The 12,675-nt window shown below is 49.4% G+C and overlaps 1 protein-coding gene across 8 annotated transcripts in view; it reads right to left on the reverse strand.

Moving 5' to 3' along the window:
• SYT6 (synaptotagmin 6) overlaps positions 1 to 12,675 on the reverse strand; it is a 69,706-nt gene that overhangs the window by 38,568 nt on the left and 18,463 nt on the right. For 4 of the 8 annotated variants that reach the window (XR_004664561.3, XR_004664560.3, XM_034930155.3 and 1 more), the window contains exons 2-3: positions 11,762 to 12,110; positions 9,642 to 10,200 (exon numbers count right to left, since the gene is read on the reverse strand). Coding sequence is in view for 6 of the 8 variants with exons in the window: in XM_034930155.3 (XP_034786046.3) it covers positions 9,642 to 10,200; positions 11,762 to 12,110 (908 nt within the window). In the remaining 2 variants the exon portion in view is untranslated. The remainder of the gene's footprint in view (positions 1 to 9,641; positions 10,201 to 11,761; positions 12,111 to 12,675) is intronic. The other 4 variants (XM_034930165.3, XM_034930178.3, XM_055114217.2 and 1 more) reach the window with 1 other exon arrangement.

The following is a 12,675-nucleotide window of genomic DNA, read 5'->3' on the forward strand; positions in this document are numbered from 1 at the left end:
CAAGGGAGGGGGTGCCAGAGAATAACAAGGATGATGAGACCAGGCCCAGGGGAGCATGGGGGCAAATGAACTTCCAGCAAAGACAACCGGGGAGCTGCACAGCTCCCGTTGAGCAGCAAACACACAAGGGAGCCTTGCAGCCCTACCAAGGACCCGGTGGCTTCTGACTCAGGTGGGTGGGGGCCAGGCAGCTGGGAGGGCCACTGCTGGGCTCACTTGGACTGCTCAAAGAGGGCCACAGGACTGGCCATCTTCATGCATTATTCAGAGTGCTCCGGCTGCAGGGTTTGGCCTGGGGAGCAGTCTTCATGGGTTTGGGCAGGCCACCCAGGCCCCCAGACTCAGGCACACCTTTACACCCACTGGGGCTTCCGTGTAACCCTGATTTGCCCTGCTGGCCTCTTTCAGAAAACTCTCCCTCTCTGCTTCCATCCTGGCTTGGACCTGCATGCGGGAGTCCAGACACTTGGGAATTTAAGGCAGAATTCTAGGGATACTGAGCCTTTCTGCAAATTTCTGATGGAAAGGGTGGTCTTGGCCTGAATTGCTCTGAGTTGCTCTCAGTCAGGGCTGCTCACTCTACCTCCCTGTCCCAGCCCCAACTTTTCCCTAAGCTATGGCCCATGTATGGAACCAGCCTCTTGGCATACTGCCAAACCAACCTTCCTAGACCTTTAAAAACCCATTTCAAGAGTTGCACCCTCCAGAAAATTCCCCCAGAATAACACGGCCCGTGTCCCCGTTTCACAGTTGATCTTCCCCACTCGGGTTCCACCAAAGCGGCCCTTGTCAAGGCCGATGATAAGCTCCTTGATGCTGAACAAACTGGCCAGTTCTCAGTCTGCATCTTACTTGATTGGTCATATTATCTAATACAGCTGAGCCTTACCCCCATCCTTCTGGAAACACTTCCTTTGTTTCCTGAGACACTGTACCCTCCTGGCTTTCCTCTTTTCCCTGCTGTTAGTCTCCTTTGCTGGGTTTTCTTCATAGCCCCACATAAATTGTTAGAGTACCTCATGGTTAAATCCTGTTCCTTTCCTCTTTTCTATCTAAACTTATTCCACTGGGATCTCAATTAGTTTCATGCCTCTTGACACCATTTATATGCTGACATCTCCAAAATCTGTTTCTTTAGCCAAGACCTCACTCCTGGACTCCAGACTTTATATCCAGCTTCCTATGTAGCATCGCCACTTGGATGTCCAAAAGGTATCTCAAATATGACATGTCCAAATCTGAGCTCCTAATCTTCCTCCCCATATGGGTTCTTCCTCCAAGATTTCCCAACTCAGCATCCCAAGTTGCTCGGACTGAAAATCTTGATTCTTCTCTTTCTCTACACCTTAGACCCTCCACCCAGTCTGTCATCAAATACTGCTGGCTGTGCTTTCAAAATATATTCAGAGACTAGCCACATCTTACATATCTACCACCATACTTGTTCAACCTGTTTTCATCTCTTTTTTAAGACAATCACATCCCCACTGACTTCCCTGCCTTTCCTCTGACTGTGTACAGTAGTCTAGTCCCCGCCCATCAGCTGCAGTGATCCTTTTAAACTTTTGGTTGTGGAACCATATTAACCTCTCCTGCCTCTTACCTCTCCCACTTCATCTTTCACTCTTTCCCCTCCCCAGCCCTGTTTCTGCTTCTGCCACACTCACTGGTCCTCTTGCTGTTCTTTGTTTTTCTCTTTCTTTCTTTCTTTCTTTTTTTTCTTTCTTTTTTTCTTTCTTTTCTTTCTTTCTTTCTTTCTCTCTCTCTCTCTCTTTCTTTCTTCTTTCTTTCTTTCTTTCTTTCTTTCTTTCTTTCTTTTTCTTTCTTTCTTGACAGAGTCTTGCTCTGTTGCCAGTCTGATGGATCACAGTGCAGTGGTGTAATCATGGCTCACTGCAGCCTTGATCTCCCAGGCTCAAGCGATTGTCTCACCTCAGCCTCTGAGTTGCTGGGATTACAGGCATGCAACACCATACCTGGCTTTTTTTTTTTTTTTAATTTTTTGTAGAGATGAGGTCTCCTTGTTTTGCCAGGGGCTGGTCTCAAAATCCTGGCCTCACATAATCCTCCTGCCTCGGCCTCCCGAAGTGCTAGGAGTACAGGAGTGAGCCACTGTGCCTGGCCTCTTTCCTGTTCTTTGATCATGCCAGATGCCATCCCACTGCAGGGTATTTTCTCTCTGCCTGGACCTCTCTTCCTGCAAATATCTGCAGGGTTCTCTCCCATATTTCAGGTCTACTCAAAGGGAACCCTCTCAGGGAGGTCTCCCCTGCCCACCCTGTTTTGCCCTGCTGTCCTCCCTTCAACCCACCCTCCCCAACCCAACTTTCCTATCCCATTTCCCTGCTTCATCTTCTCCATGCCATTTATGACTCTCAGACATACTATTTATCTTAGTCATTTGCCTTCCTCCACTAGAGCATAAGCTCCACAAGAGCAGGGACTTTGTTGACTGCTGCATCCTCAGCATCTAGGACCATGCTTGGCACTTAGCAGCTGCTCAAACAGGTCATTGCTGAATGAATAATTCCTGAGTGATTCCTCCTTTGACTTCCTCTTTTTCCTTTCTCTTGATCTCCTCCTGCTAGGTGCTCTTTGCTGCCTGACCCTCTTTCTCCTTCATCCTGGCTGTGGGCGTTCCCCAAAGCTCGGTTCTTGTTCCTGAATTCTCCTTCTGCCATCTGTATCCCTTATCCCACTCACTCACTCTCCTCGCTTCAATACTCACCTCTATCTCCCCTTTTTCCTTTTAATGTAATGTAAATAATTGTGTTCCTTTCATTAGCTTTTTACTTGCTCTGAAACCTCTGTTCAACTGTGAGTTCCTTGAAAGCAAGGACTATGTTTGCCCCTTCAATACCCAGTTAGTTGTTCTAGGACCCAAGTATGTTCTTTGAGGGCTCGTTGAAGATCTGCTTAGTGGATGAAGATTCAATATGCTTACCTCTTACTCCTGCCCAGGACAGACCTAGAAACCTGAGATCCAAGATGGACACTTTGAAGGCATTGCATCAAACTGCTAGTCAATGAGGCTTTGGGAGGCTTCACCCCTGGGTGATTTAATGAGTCACAGTGGATCAATTAGCTGATTCTTTGGCTCTACTTGAAAAAGCCTTTTGTGGCCACTCTGGGATCTCATTCGACTTGAGTGTGTGGGCGTGAGAAGAGGATGCAACTGAAATTTTTTTCAGGCAAGCAAGCAATTTCATTTCAGGAGGCCTGCCTTCCCCCAACATGCTGGGCCAGTGAGGGACCTGCATGTCCCCAAGACAGCAGAACTGGTTTCCTGCCTCCCCCATCAGACTGCGAGGTCTTGAGGGCAGGACTGGAGTTGAAGTCATATTCCCAGCCTGGTGCCTGGTACATAGTAATTACTCTGCAAGTAGTTATTATACAAAGAAAAGAAACCCAATCTTATGTGAGAGAAAGTCTCTCTAGATCCTTCCCCAAGTCCAAAGAGAACAGAGGAACATACTCGCCCTCCTCTGACTTCCTCTTTTATCATGCTCTGTCCTTCACTGTCATCAACATAGCCTGGCCTAAAACTTTTCTTTTCTAGAAGCAGCTTTTCTAGAGCAATCTCATCTGACTCTGATTTCTTTTCTTCATGTCTCCTAACACTTCTGCACATCTCTTGCAGTGCAGCAGCTTGCATAATTGTGTTGTAAGCATCCTGAACTGGTCTGTCCCCAGGTGTGTGCCTTGTGTATGAGGGGCTTGGGGACTTGGGGGCACAGGGCATCCCCTACAGTCCTTGTCAGCCTGGGCACCCTGATATGGAGGGCTCTTGCTTTACCTTCCTTTCCATAGCCCAGCCCATGGCTCTGCATTCAACAAGTGCCCAATGATGCACTGACCGGCACATAGTCAGCATGCAATGAATAGCTATTAAACTAAAAAGAAACAATGTCAAACTCACTGCTCACAGAAAGGAAATGGGGGAAAGGGTAAAGGAATCCAATGTCAGCACCAAACCCACTCCCAGAAATGACCAGATTTTGAGATGAGTGAGAGAACCTAACAAGTCCACAAAGAAAAAACAGAACAAAACACTCTTCTGGATCCCCTGATGAGCTGCACAATTTCAGTGTTTATTTTCTGTCCCAAGAAACAATGTAACCATGCTTCCCTCTGGCGGTGCAAGGATCATGAGTTCAAATCTTGGCTTTATTATTTCTGTTTGGGTGACAATGGGTAAGTCACCTAACCTCAAACCTTCGTTTGTTTATTTACATATAGGGGATGACCATAAGTGTTGTGGTGAGGATGAAACATGGCAAAGCAGGTTGTGCCCTTGGTAGCTAGCAGGAGCTCAATAAGTAATGACGTGCGCATCCCAGTAAATGGGGATCAGAAAGGCGATGGAAGGGAGGGAGCTGAGTGCCGGCATAGGAATGTGGCTCATGGGAAAAAGAGGAAGAAGGGTTGTTGATGGGGCCTCCCCTGTGGCAGAAACCTCCTAGAGGACATTCCCCACGGGCTTGAAGAGAGGCCTGACTCTTACTGACATTTAAGGGAAGAGTGGGGATGTCTGGAAATTCTGCCCAGTGGCTTAATACTGTGGGGTTGGGGTTTCGGCCTCTGCTATGGAGACCACACTCCCAGAGAATGGGTAGCTCTGTTCTGTGAAAGCATGAGAGCCAAGAACTTCTCTATGGGAGAAGCTGAGAATTACAGGACTCTAGAGATGGTTTAATACTGAGGAAAATGCAGCCCAGAGATGGAAAGTCACTTTTTCAAGGTCACACAGAAAACACATGGCATAGCCAAGACAAGAAATAAAAAATGAATAATAATATCCAACAACCAGTCAGAACAGGTGACCTGGACTGAAGGGGAAGGTCAGGCCTGGGAGTGGTACAGAAGTGACACATGGGCTAAGCCAGCAGGAAGGGCACCAGAGGAATAGGGCTCAGCAAGCTGCTCTGTGACAGTGCTGTCCTGGGTGGCTGTGTACTCTGTTTCATTTACTACATGTAATAACAATAGGACTAGAAGCCATTATTAATCCCCATCTTGCTGATGTCAAACCTGAGGCACAGTTTAGATAATGTCCCAAGGTTTTAAAGCTAGAAAGTAAGGAAGCTAGAATGCAATTCAGGTTGGGTTGACAATAAAGCCTGCACTCCTTCTGCACAACTTTGCTCATTTCCAGGCCAGAGGCTATTCTACCATTTAAGGCCTCCCTTCCTCCCTGCATACCCTCAGTCCAGGCTCTCTGGAAGTATACGGAACACTTCATCACCCCTAAAACACACACACACACAAATGCACGCCCACGCACATACACATGCATGCACACACACACTCTATCCTAGTCCAAAAACAACACACATGCACACACACACACGCATACTCGAAACTAGTAGGGACCTGGTAAGGCAGGAAGATGGCCGAATCCATTAGCATTACCAAGCACAGCACATATTTATGGCCCCAATTACAGCCTTCATCTCCTGCCACAGTGAAGGAGAGGGAATAGCGACAGGAATAGTTGTGTGCGGTGGGGTCTGAGTCCTCTGTAGCAATAACTACAAGATTAGGGATGTTAGCAAACCCGGGTGACGGCAGCTGTATTATAATGATAAATCTACAGCTTTATTTAGAAATAATGAGACTGGGGGCAGAAGACGCTAGGAGGGAAGAGCATGGTGATCTTAGCCAATTGAAGCTCTGGTTGGAGAGACAGTGGCAAACCTCTGGGAATGCCCAGGAGACTATCAGGGGCTCTTGGGCAAGCCAGGCAGAAGGAGAGATGGGGGAAACAGCAGGGCAGTGCTTCCCAGGGCTGGAATGGGTGCAGTGAGCTCCCAAAATTTCCATCCTAGGCCTGAGTTTCTTAATTCCATGCAATGCGCGAGGCCTCCGACTGCCCTGCAGGCCCGGTTTGCTCTGGCTCTCCAGCCAGTGGGGCATATTAGCTGCTGTGCTGCCCAGACTTCCCTCTGGAACAATCTGGGCTGGGGAGGTGAGTGTCCCTTGAGGCTTAAGATTTGCAATTAACAAAGAGCTAGACTCCTCGGATGTGTACCTCCCCTCCACTAGCCTTGAGCTCAGGGTTCTGTGGCTGTGAGAAAACAATGCAAATGTTTCAGGCTTTGGTACTTCAAGTCAAGCACCAGGGTGGGGGTGGGAACAAGGGACCTGCCTGGTGCCACCTGCCAGGGCCGAATCCGACTCTCCTGCACAAACTCAAGGAGCAACACAGGCAGCATTCACATCACTTTGGTGAGCACAGAGCAGCCTCCAGGTCCCCTTTCTCACGGTGCCTTTCCTTCTGCTCAGCATGCGGGTCACAGGCTCTCTGCTTTGGTCCAGACTACCTGATCTGGCTGGTTACCCCAGACACAAACCATCCCATTCACCTCTGAACGCATGCACAGGCTGGGTCTCTCCCCACCAAGCCTGGCTCTAAGCCATTTTCTAAATACTACTTGAGCTGCTTCTCCTCCAAGAAGCCTTCCCAGGTTAACCCCATTCAATTCCAACTGCTTCTTTAATAGTCTTTTCCTTGGGTACCCATATATAGTTTTAATTGAATTAAGTAAGCCACTGGTCATTTAACAAGAAAGTACTGGGTTCTTACACTCAGCCCTGAGGGAAAATACAAGAGAAAGTCAAATGTGGGTCACAAGCCATTCCTGAGCCATTGGGAGGACTTTACAAGATAGAACATGACTCAGGATATAACTCGGGGATACAGAGAACGCATAGGAGAGGCAGCTGCTGTGAGACCAGGAGGCCACATGGAGGATGACGGCAGGTAGGCTCTGAAAGGTGGATTGGTTTGCACCAGGCAGAGAGGTGGGAACAGATCTGCCTGACATGGAGAACCTTGTTGGCAAAGGCAAGAGGCAGAAATGTCAGGTGTTTTTCAGAAGCTGCCAGATTCCTGAGCTCAGGTCCAAAGGGCAGCTCTGGGAATGGAATCAGACACATGGGAGAGATGGGAGCTGGCTGTTGGCTGCGCTCATCTCATCAGTACTGTCCCCCATTGTGCTGGTATGGGAATTCATATACGCTTAGTGCTCTGTCATTCCTGGTGACTGTGATGACTTGGGTCTCCTTGGCCCCCAAATAATTAAAATTTGACAGCACCACATACAGGTACAAGCATCAGCCTTCTCGCACCTCTTCCCCCTCTTTTGCTTGAGTCCTTACCTGGCAGGGTGATGAGCCTGCTCCTGAGAACTCTACCTGCTGGTGGGGCTGTGGGTTGGAGGGTGGCAGGGGACTCACTTGAGAAGGAACATCCAGCTCAGACAGACGGTAAGACAGGCTGTCTGAGCATGGGTGGGGCTCTGCAGCTTGGGAAACTCCTGCACCTGGACTCCCTCTGCAACTGGCTGGAATGCTCCCCCTTCCTCTTGTCCTGTCGAGTTATTTATAACTGTCCTTCCCCACCTGATTTAGTTCTCATCATCAAGGAGACCTTCACCAGCTGTCCTAACTCTAAGGATCCTGCAACCATACACAGAGGATCGTATTTGCTGCTTTGCACTACCAGCTACTGCATGGACTTTTCCTGTCTCTGTAATTACATGACAAGTTTCTGTGGGTCAAAGAAGCTGTTTTCTACCCCAGCCCCACCCTCAACCCCATGCCTGGCACAGTGTTCTTAGGAGGAGGAGATGGAGGAGGGCTATAATGATACTAGTTGAGGATGATGAGGATGATGGTGATTTGTCCTATGCTCTTTGGTTGATCTGCCCTTTTCAGAAGCCAGGTGGGGGAAGTGGGGATGGGACAAGGGCAGGACAGCCACGGGGTTCTTGGATATGGAAAGGTGCATCCAGGTGAGGAGTGTGCTTGGGCACAGACTGCCTGCCCCAGGCATGAGGCTTCCATTCATGCCTGGAGCCAAAGACACCAGATGGTGGGCTCTGGCCAGGAGCAAAGGAGGCTCCTAGAAGGGCTGGGCTGAGCTCTGCTTCCTGCAGCCCCTGGCCCTCACCCCTCTCCCTGGGTGGCAACCTCACTGTGAGGAGGACTGAGCTGCTTTTCTCTACCTGTCCAGTTACCATAATGAAGCCACAGCCTAAGGAGACCACAGGGAAGAGCTGCACCAAATGTAAACTTCAGAGTGATTTATGGAGTGGAGCGCTCGGGCCTGGGGCTGCCACAGAGCTGCTGTTCCAATCCGCCCTGTCTGCCCGCCCCGTCTGCCTGCTGGCCAGCCGGCTACTTATGTTCTTCTTAGGGATGAGATTTCAGGAAAGCAAAGGTGGGGGAGGTACTGAGCCATTGGGCTGGACTGGTCAAAGTCAGCACAAGCTATGAGAATGGGGTGTCCCCCAGACCCTTCCTGGGGTGTAAGCAGAGCCCACTAAGCTTTCTCTCTTTGAACAAAACAAGATTTATGCCCTTTGCACACCAGAGCAGGGCTGATTTTCCCAGCCCTTCTCTTCACAGGCTCAACACAGAGATATTGAGTATTGACTATCCAAGCGGGAGTCTGCAGACAGAGTGGGGTTGCCCTTCCTCAGGGATATAGTGGAGGAAATATCCAGGTTGCCGCTCAACCTGTTAGCACTCAAGAGAGCAGATGCAAGGCCACTGGAGCTTGGAGGAACGCCCCCACTGAGCTCTCAGTTGCCTGGGGGTGCTTAGAGAGAGGACACTAGCTATACCTGCAGGATGCAGCTACACAGCTTCCTCAACCCAGGGGACTGGAGCGAAGGGCTATGCCAGACCGAAGGGCTCCAGATGTGTCCTCTCCAGTTCTCTGTGCCAAACCTGTGCTCCCTTCTCTTAAAAGCCAACTTGAGCCCCAGCTCCTTGAAACCTTCCCTGATTAATTCCAGCTGGTTGCAAACAGCCCAGCACCCACCTCCTGTGTAGGTGTTAGTCAGGTCTCCTTTTGGGCTGGCCTCCCCCATCTCCCTTACCTGACTGGGAAAACAATGCCCAAGCAAAGGGACTCTGCTGTGTGTCGTCATTCGTGCTGTTCAATACATATGTCCAGCTCTCCTTCTGGGCACTCGGTAGGATTACTTTGCCCCTTCTCCCTTGATATTAGGAGTTACCACGTGTCTTGTTCTAATGGGAGTGGAAGTGACATGTGTCACTTCTGCGTGGAAGTTTTAATAAACAGTGCGTGATTTGCCACTTCCTCTTCCTCCTGATGTTTAACTGTGGGGGCCCGTGTCTAAATGCAGCCTGTGTTGGCTTGGGTCCCCAGGTAACAAGGTGGAGTAGAGTCCCCAGTCCAGCTGCAAAGCATATGAAACATGAACAAGGCATAAACTTTGGTTGTCTAAAGCCACAAAATCCTCGGACTGTTTGCTGCTGCAGCATAGCCTAGTTCAGTCTGATCGATATGGCCTGTTTCAATTGCCTATGCCAAGTTTCTAATGCACATCAGTACTCTCAGTAGAAAGAACCACCCCAGAACATGCAACCAGAAGCCACAGATAAAAATTCCCTTCCCTTCCTAGCTACATGGGGACTCTGCTCTCTGCCATCCCAACCTGGGGCAGAGTGCAAGGGTAGACTGGGCCACTGGGCAGTTTCCAGAGTCCCTCTTCACATCCCAAATGGCAAAGGCCCATTTGTCTCTAGGAAGTGAGGGTTTGGGGACATGTCCTACCCAACCCAGAACCACAAATCCTCAAGAAGCCAAGGAACAGGGCTGTACTTACACTTGTGGCATATTGGATATCCTTCCAGATGGAGGTTTCCCGAGACAGGTCAGAGGCCTCAAAGAGGTTGTCCAGGATGACCTCGCCAATCATGTCATGGCGGGAGAAGCGGTCAAAGTCGAAGACACTGAGATGCAGCTTGCGGTCAGCCAGCTCCTCATAGGGCACAGGGAAGTGGAAGTTCTCATCAAAGGTGGGGTTCAGGGTCTTGCGGTGCACCCGGGTCTGCAGCTTGCATTTGCGGTCAGGCAGGAGGTAGATCTTGACATAAGGGTCAGAGCTTCCACAAAAGTCCTTGGCAGGGAGGTCAAAAGCCTTCAGGATACGCACAATCAGGGTCTCGGTCTCGTAATCGTAGCGTAGGCTGAAGTTGATCTTCCCGCAGCTCTTGGTGGCCTCAGACTTGGCATCCTCCCCATCCACCGACTTCTGCTTGTAGAGCTCAGGCTTGATGCGGCCAATGCTGGTGGGCTGCTCTGCTGCTGGTGGAAGCTCATTGCCATAGTCTACACTGGAGACATGCATCTGCCTTGGCAGGTGGCGCTTGAAGGACGTGTGCCTGGTAGAGGGCAGGAGGGGGCAGAGGGAGTGTGGTCAGGGCTCAGGGGAAGGGGGATGAAGGCAAACACGAGCCTGGAGGCCCTGGCTCATCTTATCCCTTGTTGAGCCCCCTTTTCCTTCCTCTTCTTGACCCCACTTTTGCTCTGCACACACTTTGTGTGCAAGGTTGTGGTGAGCATTACATGTCTTAATATATGTAAAGTAGTTGGAATGGTGCCTGATATATAGTAAGCCCAATAAACTTTAGCCATTGTTATCATAATCACTTTTTCCTGCTTTTCTGTTACCTGCTTTCTAGGTTTACTTCCTAGTAGACATGACTCTGGTTTCCTTATTAAATCATGAGATTCCTTAAGAGAAGGACCATCCCTTCTTATCCTCAATGTGGCACCCACTTCATCACCATCATCACCATCACCATTTGTTAAGCATTTGCTATACGGCAGGCAGCAGAGTGGTAAAAGCATGGGCTTTGGAGTTAGCCTGCATAGGTTAATTTTGGCTCTGTCACTTTCTAGCTGAGATCTTGGGAAAGTTATTTAACCTCTCTGTGCCATAAAAACGAGGATAATAAAAGTAACAGCTGCATAGGATTGCTGTGAAATGAACTGATTACATATGAAGTGCTTAGAATAGAGCCAAGCATAATCATAAGCAATATATGTGTTAGCTCTCCTTATCGATCACATTGATTCTTCCATTGGCTCCTCACAACTGCCATATGAAAGTCATCAGCCTTATTTTACAGTTGGAAAAAGTGAGTCTAAGGGAAGGTGAGGAACTTGCCCAAGGCCATATGACAGACTGTCAGTGTGACTCCCCAGTATGTTCATTCCTGGCCTCCAGTCTGAAGACCAGGCCTCGTTCTCTTTGGTTGGTCCCCTGAGGGCCTGGAGAGCCATTGCAGGGACCTAGGAGTCCATCAGAGCCCTAAGTTTTGAGTAAATACAATGCCTTACACATGCTTGCACCACATCTTTTAAAAGTGCTTCTGAATTTAGGGTAGGTTTTTGTCGTTATGTTTTTCTTGTTGCTATTTTCAGTTAAAGGATACTGTATGTATTTACAGTTGTTGTCATGCAGGGAACTCTGAAAGGCTTTAAAGGAATCCTGATTCTCAAACTATTAAGATTCCCTTGCCTTATCTGCCATGTACTGGAGACTGTAGCTATCAGGCTTTACTGACATATCCCTAAACACACCATGAACTCTTACATCTCTAGGCCTTTACTGTTCTCTTCCTTCTGCCTGAAGCCTTTCCTTCCAAACATCCAACACTCCCCTATTCCACTATTCCATTCCCCTCACACCCACACACACCCCAAGTGCACACCACATATACAGCAACCCGCCTCAAAGGTTTCCCTTTCATGAAGTCTTTCCTGGTGCCCACCTCCTCATTGATCACCCATCATGGCTCACATCATCTGACATATTTCTCAATCAAAGGATATGTGTTATTATTTCTGGTCTGTGATCCCCACAGGCTGGAATCCCATAGATGTATTAAGGGAGTGTGGAGGTGTGGGGGTCAGGGAAGGGAGTGGTCCACTCCTCACCTGGTGGATGACGCTGGCTCTGTAGTTTGCCGCTGCAGCCGCGTGTGACGCATGATGTGCTCCTTGACCGACATCTGCACCTCAGCTGGGATATCTGGGGACGTGTGGCTGATCTTCACGGCCGCCTCCAGGAAGCCCAGGGTGCTAGGGTCCTTCAGCTTGTCCGCCATGTTGCCTCTGAAGCTGGGGCTCTGGAGGGCTTCCAAAGGGGGATTAGCAGAAGAGGGACTGGAGGCCTCCTTGTTCCTCCAGGGCATCCAGCACAGCTTCCAAAAGAGAAAGAGAAAAACTGCCACCAGGGCCACGCCACACACAATAACTACAACTGCGAGGAGGCTGACAGAGGTGCCTGCCCTCGGCATGAGCCAGGCAGGGAGGGACAGACAGACAGAGGTGGGGAGAAGCGGGTGAGGGTGTTGGAGGAGGGGGCACACGGAGGGGACAAAGACGGAAGAAGAGAGAAGAATGGTCATGAGAAAGCTGCCAGGTCAGAGGGAGAGGTGGTTTCAGGGTTGACTCTTGATTGTACACTTGGTGGAGTATCTACAGCCTTGTGTTCACCTCAATCTGATTCTTCCAGCATCATCCTCTCTCCCGCCCCCACCCCTATCCCCCCAGCCAGCTTGGGGAGCACCTGGGCTGTCGTCTCTACTGGCTGTTGGCACATGCACAGGGAAAGGAAAATAATTTAAATAGCAGCCTAAGCAAATGTGCAAATTTGTGAAGGATTCATGTTGAGATGCTGTTTGAATTTCTATTAAAGCTGCTACTATGGCCAGACTTAGAGTCATTTTTGTCTACAGCCCACTTCCTTAACAGGGTGTGATACCTTGGGGGGCAGAGGCTGGCTAACTCATCCTCTTTTCTTCTTTATCCCATCCCCACTGAGCCCAAGACAGGAACTCAATAAACAT

This window comes from Pan paniscus, chromosome 1, assembly GCF_029289425.2.
Source record: "Pan paniscus chromosome 1, NHGRI_mPanPan1-v2.0_pri, whole genome shotgun sequence".
Lineage (NCBI taxonomy): Eukaryota > Metazoa > Chordata > Mammalia > Primates > Hominidae > Pan > Pan paniscus.